The following is a 12,393-nucleotide window of genomic DNA, read 5'->3' on the forward strand; positions in this document are numbered from 1 at the left end:
ATCAAAAGAAAGCATTATATTATTGGTGTCCAAGTTCTCCAGACAATTCAGTGAGGTAGCTGAAAGTTTTATGAGCCTTAATCAAAATAGTGGCCATAACTGTATAGCTAATTTAGTAAGCAAAATCTATTACCATGGTATATGTTTAATACCATGAGCAGCCTATGCACATATAATAGCTTTAGATCGTACTGTACATGACACGTTGCTCCCTGAGTGATGGCATTTTGCTCATCCTTTATATTAGTTAATTATGCATCTTCCTTGAGTACCTTTAGGGACCTACAGGTAATATTCCACTCACAGCTGCCTGTCGGCATATCATATTCCACATTGTGGTACTGAGGTCTCTCTCTCTTGAGGTACTGTGGTCTCTTTTAGGCTCTGTAGTCAGGACAAACATCTGCTTGTCCATCCACAGTGTTACTTGTTGAGTCACTGGAGACTGCACTGAAAGGGGAAGTGTTGCTGGCTTGGCAAAAGAGCACTAGAAATCCCCACTAACTGCCATGTAATACCAACAGCAAAATGTAGTTACATGTGTTCAGAGACAATACAAATGTATTTTCTATCTTGTAAAGCTCCAGAGAAAATGCAATGTTACTCCACCAATAATTCATTAAGCAAGCTTTTGATGTAACCACTGCTTTATTAGTGAGAACAAAACAGTTAAAGTTTTTTAAGACAGGCACAAAAATACTCTTATTTACAGTACATGAACGCCAGTAAAATGAATAAGCTATAAAAACAGACAATTCGAATGAAGACATAAGCAGTTCCTTGGTAAGGTGAACTTTGGCACGTCTACCTAGTAGCACTTCTGAGACAAAACTGTGTTCACTTAGAGAGTACTTCAACAAATATGTACACCTACGCTAGGGACGACTACAACAACGGATGACCCGCAGACAGGGACACCACCATCCCGACTACTTCACTAAACCACTTACAACTAACTGGCTGCATAGAGCAGGTTGGACATCACGGTAAGTGAAGTACATTTGAAATATCTAGTGACCAAAGGTGGTGGCAAAGGAATGCCAGCAATGCATTTCATTTCAAAACTTACAACATCTGCCAAATGGTCCAAACTGAGCCACTACTATGGCACGGTTGCCCTGGTTTTGCCACTTTTTCAACAAAACAAAAAGGCACAAAGAAGAAAAGATATGTGCGTAACCTTTGAGTGAGCTTTAAACTGTTAAACTTCAGAGCACTTTCAGTGTAACAAAAAGGTCAACCATCACTGTTGGAAGTCCAATTCCTTAAACATGGGGGCAAATTTGTCAGATAACTCAATACTCAATCTTTATGTGTTATTTTTTTGTCTGGCAACTTGAGAGGTGTGCAAACGCACGCTGCTGAGGATGAATCCCTGTTGGACTCGTCTCTGAGGAGATGTGCTGTGGTCCCAGTGGAGACTGTGTGCTGGAGTGTGACCGGTGCCTGCAGGCCAGCGCTTCCTCTTCATCACAACAGAGGCCGTTGGTCTCAGCTGGACTCCTGCTGGGCTACTGGCGCACTAAAGGCAAAAACAGAGACGGGTCTGACTCAAGTCTCAAGGTAGATTATTTCCAGAACAGGTCCTCACACTTACAGATAACTCCGCTCATTACTGGTAACGTGTTAGGTAAAACTGGTCAAATGAGTAGGCTTTTCCAAGTTTCCAGTCTATACCCTACAAAACAGCTGGACACAATTGGGCCAAGAGGAAGAGAAAAGTAGAAAAAGGAACTCTGCTCTGGGGAAATAAATCCAACCTGTTCTCCACAGCTTGGCTCTCTTCAGCGGCTTTGTTCTGCTCAGGCTCTTGCTGCTTCACCTCTGGACTGGACTCTCCATTGGCAACCTGCCCCTCTGTGGTGCACCAAAAACATCATCACATATACACACAAGCAATGGCAGCTGAAACATTCACTTGGACTGAAATGCCTTCTTAAAAAGGGATGCCATTAACTATCATTAATGCAGGTCAAAATGCTCCAAGAGCCTCGGATGAGAAGAGGATCGGTCACTATCACAGTAGTGTGCAGTGCAGGCCCTGACAGGTGAGAAGAGGATCGGTCACTATCACAGTAGTGTGCAGTGCAGGCCCTGACAGGTGAGAAGAGGATCGGTCACTATCACAGTAGTGTGCAGTGCAGGCCCTGACAGGTGAGAAGAGGAACGGTCACTATCACAGTAGTGTGCTGTGCAGGCCCTGACAGGGCTGCTGTGTGCGTCGTGGTCTCACCCGCGCTCTGCTCCTTGGCTATAAGAGTACATCATCAGTATAACTCTAACAGTAGTGTGCTGTGCAGGCCCTGATGACAGGGCTGCTGTGCGTCGTGGTCTCACCGGCGCTCTGCTCCTTGGCCTGCTCGGCCTTCTTCAGCGCTCCTTTCTTGGCCTCCTCGTACTGCTTCTGCTCGGCCAGAGACTTGTTGAGCACCTGGCTCAGCACGGAGTCCCCCTCGCCCACCAGGAACATGGTCTTGAACTTGTTGTACAGCATGGTGGCCTTGTCCATGATGTCCTGGCTGGCCTTAAACCGCCGGATCTGAGGGAAGACACGACCAAACCCTCCAGGTTAGAAATGGCGTCTCATAATTAAAGTTACTTGCTCAAGGCAGGGCATACATCAGCCCTGGAGAGAGTCACTACTAGAGCAACATGTCAAAGTAAGGAAGAAGGGCGCGATTAGCCCATTTCACAGTGTCCAGGTGTCTGGCCTAGTTGATGTTAATGATGCCTTAATTGGCAGGGTAAAACATCTTCCTGTTCATGTCTTTCCTGCAGACTGAGCTGTTCCAGAGGAAGTTAGTTTACACAGTGGCGACATCTTGTGAAATGGGCTAATTGTTGTGAGTCGGTACCTTTTTAAGCGTGGCGATCAGCTCACTGTGCTTCTGAAGGTGCTGGGTGCTGACGTGTAGAGAGCCCAGCTCGTCCAACGCAACCAGGCACTTCTTCACATCCTGGGAATATGCATTAAACAAGCACTCAACGCTTCAGCAAATATCACTTTAGTTCATAGAGGAGCAAACTTCACAAACAGACACATTGTCTGTCTCTCTCTCTCTCTTACACCCAGGCTATGCCTGAAACATAAGTACACACGCTGGGCAGTGTGCATTTTCCGGACGTTACGTCAGAATAGACTGTCCGAGAGTTAAGCGCTCTCACTAGATGGGTACTACGTTTGCCGTGATTTTCAAGCTTGCATCGATGCATCTTTTTTGGCCTCAGATATCCCATAATTCATTGCGCAGCGCAGGTCAAGCCCCACACGTCATGCAAATCGTCAACACACCCCCCACCCCGAGTCAGGTGACGCCAACTACTTTGTGCTGTCCAAATGTAGGTAGGGACGCATACTGAGGAGCAAGCTAACTGAGACGCTACTGGAAAGAAGGTACTATCCAGCGTGCACGCTTGACTTTTGGACACAGTCACAGTCACACACCAAGACTAGGCAAGCATAACCCCAGGCATACCAATACACAGAGAGAGTTTTTCATTAACACCAGAGCAGCCCCAGGCACTGGGGAGAGAAAAGGGCAGGGCTATCTTTAAACATCTTAACTGGAAAAAAAGCTCTTTTAATGGGCAGACTGAAGGACTCACAGGGTTGTCTATCTTCAAAGAGATCTTGATCTCTCCATGCAACCTTTGTAGACGGTGCTCCGTGGACATTTCTGAGTTGGGTGAAACACATCAACACAAATTAAAGCATGGAAGAGGAACTTCATGCATAAAGGTGAACATAACGTGCTTCATTAAAGGTCTCCTGAGGTGACACTCTTTCAATAAGGCACAAGAGCATCGACAGTTCCAAACTAGAGGAAGCATTCTCAAATTCACCTTTCCTTCGGTCTCCTTTCCGCTCATCCTTCTTTCCGTCTTCTTTACCTAATCTACAGGAGAAATTAAACACGAGTAAAAGTCTCATCACACACAAAGCAACAGAAACAGGAAGACCCCCACTCCAAACACACTAATAAAATAATATAATAATAATAATAATAATAATATAATACATTTTATTTATAATGCACTTTACACATCGGGGATCTCAAAGTGCTACAGGTTAAAAACAAAAATAAGATGAGCAATTTAATAAAAGAGAAAAAGAGGAAAAAAGAAAAAGGTTTAAGAACATCTAAAAAGGACCAAAAGCTTTGCGAAAAAGAAATGTCTTTAGGCCTTTTTTAAAACAGTCAATGGATTGTGGTGCCCTCAAGGTGTCAGGGAGGGCATTCCATAGGCGTGGGGCAGCAGCACAGACTGTGGCAGCAGCACTTTAAAAAGTTGAACTATCCCCCAGTGGCTGGAGACTTGCTCTCACTCTTTGGTGTCGACCCCTTGCCCTGTACTAGGAGTGGCTGGAGGCCTGAACTAAGAGTGGCCGGAGGCCTGAACTAGGAGCGGCTGGAGGCCTGTGCTAAGAGTGGCCGGAGGCCTGTGCTAAGAATGGCTGGAGGCCTGCACTCACTCTTTGGTGTCATCTTCCTTGCCCTGGACTAGCAGTGGCTGAAGGCCTGAACTAGCAGTGGCTGGAGGCCTGTGCTAGGAGTGGCTGGAGGCCTGTGCTAAGAGTGGCTGGAGGCCTGTGCTAAGAGTGGCTGGAGGCCTGTGCTAGGAGTGGCTGGAGGCCTGTGCTAGGAGTGGCTGGAGGCCTGTGCTAAGAGTGGCTGGAGGCCTGTGCTAAGAGTGGCTGGAGGCCTGTGCTAAGAGTGGCTGGAGGCCTGAACTAGCAGTGGCTGGAGGCCTGAACTTAGAGTGGCTGGAGGCCTGTGCTAGCAGTGGCTGGAGGCCTGCACTCACTCTTTGGTGTCGTCTCCCTTGCGCCGGCGCTCGTCCTTGTCGGACTCTGTCGTATTCTGCTGGGCTTTCAGTGGGTTGCGCTTCCTGCCTGGTCCACTGCTCTTCTGTAGAGGTCGGAGGGAACATGAGAGAGGGTCAGTCAGTGCACCAACACCAACGCCACACTGGGTAACTGCCCTCGTGTATTAACCTCATAGCTGAAGACATTTTGCTAAGTCAGAGTGTATAAGCACTAAGAAAGGGTCAGTGTACTAACCTTAACGCCACATATTCACTAGCATACTCTGAGAAGAGCGAGTGTGTTTATGCTCACCTCCTCATCCTCAGAGTCCGAGGAGCTCCCATCTTTGGCGTTCCTCTTCCTCTTGGCCTCCGGCTCCTTCTTCGTCTCGTCCTTTCTCTTCCTGCCGTCCGCCCTCCTCTCGTCTTCATCCTGGTGTTTGCTCTTGTCGTCTGATCCTCGCTTCCTCTTTCGCTCTGAATCGGCAGTAGTCTCCCTGTTATGAGGACACCACACCAATCAATAAAGCTAAAAAAAAACCACACTACACAAACCACTTAATCAACAACACTACTGTTGGATAAACATAAAATGTTACAACACACCCTTTAGCAAGCGCACACACACACACACACACACGATGATGAGAAAAAGGGGCTTACATGTCACTGCCTGAGCCGTGGGGGTCATGTGATGCCTGCTGCAGGAGGAGCATCTTCTCTGCTTTGGGCTTCCTGCCACGCCGCTTAGGCACAGGTGTGTCTCCACCTACACACACACACACACACACATACACACACATACATCAACATGGAATGGCACTGGTCGAACACCAGAACTGTAAAGGGGCTTATACATCATCAACATAGAACAGCACTGGTCGAACACGAGAACTGTGAAGGGGCTTACCAGGTGGACTTGACGTAGGACTGGCGGCAGCCTCATCTCTCTCTGAGTCTTGCTCTGTTTCACTCTGAGAAACACACAGGACAACGTTAAGGAGGCACTGGGCAAGGTGGTATCACTGATATTTTTATCACCTCACACCTGATGAGTGGTACTACCTTTTTCTTTCGCCCTCTTTTTGGTTTCGATGTGTCTGTCGATTCCTTAAAAAGAAAAGAAAACAATAATTAATCAGATTCACAAATAAGAGCTATTAAAAAAGAACATTTGTTGAACTGGATGGATGTGGGAGATGGTGCTACAGAGGATGCATGCAGTCTGGAGATTTCTCCTGCTGTGGGAAGGTGTCATAAGCCTCTTCCTGGAAGCAGTTGAAGTCCAAAACAAACACGGACTATAATGACTGGCCTTTTCCTTACCCATACACCTGGCACAGCAGAAAATAATGTCATGAAATAACGTCACGAACGGGTGTAGGGAGAAGAGACATCGTCTGATGATGTTGAACTTGTGATTTTGGTGACGATGAGGTAGCATACTCATTCCGCTGGTCATATGGCTCACGGGAATGTGTGGCCATATCAAGCACTATGCGCTGCATCTCTGCTCCGCGTGAGAGAGAGAAGGGGCAAGCCCTGACCAGCGTCCCTACTGCAGACAGGTGGGAGTGCTCCGAGCATACAGCCTCTCAGAAGGCTGGGAACAGCAACAGAGGAGTGAAAGAACCCGAGGCTTCAGACCCTCTCTTCACCGTCACCTTCCACCCTGCCACGTCCCGCCGCCAGCTTGGCCACAGTGATGGAAACCATATGGGGAAATGAAGCATCCAAAAGCAGCTAGACTTCCACACACAGTACAGTACACCGCATGCAGTCCCCAGTCCCATTCACCCCCAGCAAAACGGAACACCAGAATGAAATCTTTCCAGCGGCCACCGCTTCCCCTCATGCAGTGGACAGTACGTACTTCCTCCAACAGGGGCCCCTGCCCTGATACCTCCATCTCCCCTTCCTCCTCCTCATCATCATCATCCTCCTCCTCTTCCTGACCCGCTTCACTGCCAGACACCTGGCCAAAAACACCAAAACACAAAGGGCCCCACGGTGCAGGTGTTAAACACAGGGCCTAGCTCGCTAAAGGGCCCCACGGTGCAGGTGTTAAACACAGGGCCTAGCTCGCTAAAGGGGCCCAGCAGCACTCTGCTGCTCCACCAGCAGGCTCGTGGGGGGGGGGTCTGCGACGGGGTGACCCTGCCCGGAGGCCTGCACTGAGGGGCACCTGACCTTGGGGTTTGAGAAAAGTGTTCAGGGTGGGTAAAGAGATCGGGATCACAGAAACAGCACAACTTCACGTGCAAAGTCAGCAGGACGTAACCCACCGTGGCCTTCCTCCCCCGCTCCCCATCCTCTTCCTCCTCGTCTCCCTCAGGGCTGCTGTCCGAGTCTTTGTCTTCCGCCGACTCAGCTGACATCATCTGCTGAGGTTATAAAGAATCTCTACAGTCAAAATCATACTCGTCCACAAGAAATACATCAATTATTTACATTTTTGAAGGCTGAAAGCATTTATCTTTTCAACAACTTTGGTGCTTTCTCAGCGAATCAAGAGTGGCACTCTTGAGTGTGGTCAGGTGGGACTAAAGGTGGGGATCATCAAGAGCTGTGGTGAATGGGAGATGCAGGAGTGTGTATCCTCGATTTATACAAAGACTAAACACGTCACCCTACCTTCTCTCCACCCAGCTCCACCTTCGGGTTGTTATCAATCTCCCACAGGCCTTCATTGAACCCTTTCCTCTTGTTAGGTTTTCCATACTTGTCTTTGTTGGGCAAGTATGGGAATATGTCTTTGGGACCAAGGAATGCCCTGTATCAAAATTCAAATCAAATTGAATAAATAGGAGAAAGTCATGAGATACGTGAATACTGTATGTGTGGTCTTAGTCAAGAATTAATGTAGCTGGCTGAGGCTGATGGAATAAATTATTTTACTGAAGATTTCCCCATTCTGAAGCCCACTGAATTGTATAATGCATCATACACAAGCACCAGTGGGGCAGCACACTTTACTCTGCAGGGCAGCACACATAACAGGCGAACTCACGTTTCATGGGTGCCGAAGAAGAAGATGGGGAATTTGATATTGGACGGTTTCACAGCCCCATCTGGAACTTCATCAATCTTTCAAAGAAACAAAACACAAATGTAAGACTTGTCACACTTCAGTCACTGGAGGGCATAATTCATTTACTGACGATGATTGTTCAACATCAAACCCACTCAGTGGTCATCATGAGGGAAGTCTCATGTGTGCCATGCTTACCCTGGCTGGCCAATGGGGATAACCCTTCATCTTTGCAAAGATTAAGTCTCCAGGTCTGAAATCTCGTGCCATGCTTTCTCCTTCTGATGCGTTTAGACCTTGCATGTGAGTGTGACACAAACCTTTATAAGTATTATAAGGTTGCAGTATCATGATCTCGTGAAAGTACAACATAAGTTATCATGGCAATAAAAACGGCTTCAAAATGAACGAACTGCAGCAACAACGTAACTTTGAAAACATAAATGACATCGGCACATAAACAAAACATTCGGCGCGTGAGGGAAAGTCAAGCTTTTTTAGGGTGTGGATGGGTCAGTAGGCTAACTGTCCAGTGACCCCTCCCCCATGCAATGCAAACAAATAAAGCGTGCATCCACCCAATGCCTGTTTTTATTATTTTAAAAGAAACCAGGCAGTACATGGTTTCACAATACCCTGGTTGCGTTCACGTGGTGGCAGCTCCATCAAGCAAGTTCGAACTGCCCATGCATTTCCATGGATACATTCGGTTTCAGTAGTTAGCTCGGTATGCAATTTCAGCAGATAGTGCTGCTGGTGAGCTTTAACTATGACCTTTGCTGTCAAACTGCTATGGCACTACTTGGCCCGGTGAGTGAAATTAGCAATAAAGCTAATCAATTGATGTAAGTGTGCCTCTACTACAGTCACTTTTTAAAATGATTAATAGACACCATGCTTACCGGAATTAGCACTAGTCGTTAGCAAGCAGCACACAGCCAGCGTACCCTTCGACAAGCAGTAGGCTCTACTCCCGCGCAGTGGAACACCGACGGTACCAATCGAGATTTGAAATAGGGGGAGAAAACAGGATCAAAACATACTCCTTTGATTACTTACTGCATAGATTTAATTTAGATAGACTGTTGAATTAATAATGCTACTACATAAACATGTACTTAGCGGGATGGTGGAGGGACGCAGGCGACTAATTTATTTCGTCTTGTCTTAACAAACAAGATGATCATCTGAGCATCCAAGACATTAATTAGTTTACCAACATCAGTGGTAACAACTAGCTCCGTCCTCAATGCATTGATGAATATTTTGTTCGCTTTAAACCATCTCACATTTAAGTATTCAAGCACAATTTAAATATAGCAATATTTTTTAAATTTGTCTTTCACACTATATCACAAATCATAACTTAATATGGTCGTATGAATGGAAACGTAAACACACCAGAAAGTTCCCGTGGCCCCTAAAACTGACTACCAAACAATGTAACATTAGAAAGTTATATGTAACTTTTATTTCTAAAACAGGAAGGGTTCAGCCAGAGTTCTCTGTTACAAGCATATTACACGTCTTTACAATGGTGCCATCTGGTGGGAGAAAATTCTAGGCTCACAAAATATGCTGAAGCTTGAATTTAGCGCTCTCTAGTGGTGGCATTAAATTATTGTCAAGTGAATGCAGTGTGATAAACAACTATGCTACAACAAAATGTCTCTGTCGGTCTATCTGTATGTTGCACTCGTGCACATAGCGTACTTTGTGTCTATGAAGTGTTTGGATGGGTTTCAAACAAATTGATGTAAGTGTGAACTACAATAGTTGACTAAAATAATTAACAATAGCCATATACCTTGGGGTACACCCTAGAGGTGACTTATGTGTGCCTCTCTCTCTCGCTCTCTCTCTCTCTCTCTCTCTCTCTCTCTCTCTCTCTCTCTCTCTGTGTGTGTGTGTGTGTGTTCAAATCACCTACAAGAAGATGCTCTGGTCTCAGAGCAGGTAGCACAATAGGGGCGTGTGATAGGTGTGAAGGACAGGCCATGTCAGCCGTGAGGGTCCCTGGCGAGGGGATTGAAAAGGCCGAGCGTGGCCTGGCCCAGGGTGGACTCCCTTCCCAGTCTGTGGGGTGAGACCCCTTTGTTGGACAGCGGCCAGCACGATGGGGGTCTTGCTCAGGCGGAGGACTAGGGGTGGTAATCAGGCCTCTACCCTTCACCTCGACAGATGAGTTGTTGGCACAGTACCTCATTCACAGTCACTCTAACTGGGGGCCTGGGTGTCCATGCGGCATCTGTCTGCTTTTTCCTTTCCTGTCCTCTCACTGTCATTGTCTCTCTTTCACTTTATCTCTCCTTTTTGTACTCTCTCTCTCTCTCTTTATCTCTCTCTCTCTCTCTCTCTCTCTCTCTCTCTCTCTCTCTCTCTCTCTCTCTCTCTCTCTCTCGAGTTAGTTTCTCTCCAGACTTGCTTTTCAAAGTATGAGACACATCTGCTGTGGGCCCTTCCAGTGGCCCAGCCTCTGTGATGTATCACTGCAGTTAGGACCTGGGAACAGACGGAGGCGCTGTTTGATTGATGTGCTTTCGTGGGCATCCTGGCACCTCAGTCCTCTCATTGTGGACACTGACTGGCCCCATGTAGTGTCTTGGGGGACCATATTTTGGTCACGCAAGGTGGTATGTACACCCTAATGTGGAAAAACCTGAAATTGTCACAGAAAAATAGAATATTTAAGAAGACGTTTAGAACTTCTATAAAAAAAAAACCCTAGCTGTCAGTGTGTCTCATGTGCTGTGTATACTAAACTCACTGGACTCAGATTAGATCGATATTAACACCCAGCTCTATACAGAGTCAAATGAAAAGAATTACTCAGACCCTCCTCACAGCTGAAAGTCAGTAGGTACACTCTGATATTATTCTAGTACAAATTCAAAAAGAAGGAAACTGTATTGAATCGACTACATTTGATGAATGTTACCTTCATGAAATGTAATTTTTTTGCATCTATGACTTATATTTGTATGAACATTTCAGAAGTACCCCTGCGCTTTGTGTCTGTAGACTTTTTATTGTATGTGGTGCACATATTAGTGAGGATTAATGTAGTGCCATTATTTGTTTAAAATAAACATGCTGACATAAGTACACACACACACACACACACACACACACACACACACACACACACACCCCTTCCCCAGCTGACACAGACATGTACATGCACCCTGTGTCCAGGAGGTCTCGGAGGTGTGTCGAGTACAGGATCCCCCATCCTGTCCTCTCTCAAGGGCACCTTCCCATAGTTGAGTGAGCGATGGTGTCCTTGGGCCGTCGGTGTGTTTGTGTCGATTGGCATCCTTCCCCTCTGTTGCTGGCAACCCTACAGCCCGTTAGGGGGTGGGGGTGCCATTGGAGAATGATAAAGTGGTCGCCAGGCAGGTCAACTCCTCCATTAGAAGCCCCAACATGTTTACTTGCTTCTCTTGCTGTCAAGCAGTGCAGTAGCGTTACAGTGTTGCTGCTAACATTTCACTAATATTAGATTGTTTTATTTGATGGTGTATCAGTCTATACTTCAAGAATCATGCTTCAGTCCTTGTCAATTTGGGTTAGGAATTTAATCTAATTCCAATAGCAGATCAGAACAGACACTGAAAAAAACGGACTCAGAATTTTTTTAACAGAAATTGAGAGAGAGCGAGGTAAATGTAGAACTACAGCTATGTTGTGAAGCAGGGACATTCTGTGTGTTTCAGCTGGCCGCAGAAAGTGAATTTGATTGACTGGCACTCATGGCTGGATGTTGTGCTCGTGCGAGGTGGAGATACAGGAGCTTTTCTCAGGGAGGCGCAGGAGAGCTTCAGATCTGCGGCTGTGGTGGGGGAGGAGGGAGCAGAGGAGAGGAGAGGAGAGGAGGAGGAGGAGGAGGAGAGAGTGAGAGAGGCAGGCATGCTGAGAGAGAGAGAGAGGGAAGGAGAGGGAGGGAGAGGAAGAGCGAGAGAGAGAGCGAGAGAGTGAGGCAGTCAGGGCCTCGGACAGCAGGTGAGTGTATGAAGGCTTAGGGTGGATGACAGATGCTTCTGTCAGCTTTCCAACAGTCGCCGCTTTGTGGGAGCACGGCCGACGCCTTCCTCCTCCTCCTCCTCCTCTTCCTCCTCGGCCTATCCCCCATCGCCTCTCCGCTCTCGGCTCTCGACAGGCGGCTCCGAGGATGACAAGACAGGCGTGGTCCTCCCAGCGTGTGGAGTGACCAGGCTGGGGGTGGAGGAGGGGGCCCGGTGATGGAGCTGCGTGGTGGGGCCTATAGCACCGCCCCTGCCCCTGCCGCTGGGCGGGTTATGAATGCTGGGGTCAGCGTGCGAGGACAGGGGAAGGGCTCTCGCACTGGGCTGTGGCCCCAGCTGAGCCGCGGGGTCCGTGCGTCCCGCCCCGCGAGGGGAGCAGATGTTTTCGCTCGGGGCGAGCCAAATTTCCGTAGCAACCTTCAGCTGCTTGGAGGTCAGGCCTTCAATAAGGTGGGCGGCGTGGGGGGACATTTCGAGAGGCGAGCGCATCAACTTTGATACAACAACATATTAATTATGGAGCCAGACCCA

The 12,393-nt window shown here is 47.5% G+C and overlaps 1 protein-coding gene across 5 annotated transcripts; it reads right to left on the bottom strand.

The window, feature by feature from the left end:
• Nucleotides 1–635: 635 nt before the first annotated feature.
• psip1a (PC4 and SFRS1 interacting protein 1a) lies at nucleotides 636–8,851 on the bottom strand. 5 transcript variants are annotated; one of them, XM_062530686.1, is made up of 17 exons: nucleotides 8,740–8,851; nucleotides 8,036–8,133; nucleotides 7,817–7,893; nucleotides 7,441–7,579; nucleotides 7,092–7,190; nucleotides 6,680–6,781; nucleotides 5,872–5,916; nucleotides 5,717–5,780; nucleotides 5,470–5,575; nucleotides 5,120–5,303; nucleotides 4,807–4,910; nucleotides 3,844–3,896; nucleotides 3,607–3,677; nucleotides 2,856–2,957; nucleotides 2,338–2,539; nucleotides 1,761–1,857; nucleotides 636–1,522 (listed from the first exon to the last, which is right to left on the bottom strand). In XM_062530686.1, exons 2-17 carry the CDS (start codon nucleotides 8,105–8,107, stop codon nucleotides 1,492–1,494), a joined length of 1,548 nt encoding a protein of 515 aa, XP_062386670.1. In that variant the 5' UTR covers nucleotides 8,108–8,133; nucleotides 8,740–8,851; the 3' UTR covers nucleotides 636–1,491. The 5 variants fall into 5 exon arrangements, with proteins under 5 accessions (XP_062386670.1, XP_062386669.1, XP_062386668.1 ...); XM_062530685.1 differs by having other exon boundaries at nucleotides 7,092–7,187; nucleotides 8,036–8,157; nucleotides 8,740–8,807; XM_062530684.1 differs by having other exon boundaries at nucleotides 8,036–8,157; nucleotides 8,740–8,807.
• Between the last annotated feature and the right edge of the window lie 3,542 nt (nucleotides 8,852–12,393).

This window comes from Sardina pilchardus, chromosome 2 (assembly GCF_963854185.1).
Source record: "Sardina pilchardus chromosome 2, fSarPil1.1, whole genome shotgun sequence".
Taxonomy (NCBI): Eukaryota; Metazoa; Chordata; class Actinopteri; order Clupeiformes; family Clupeidae; genus Sardina; species Sardina pilchardus.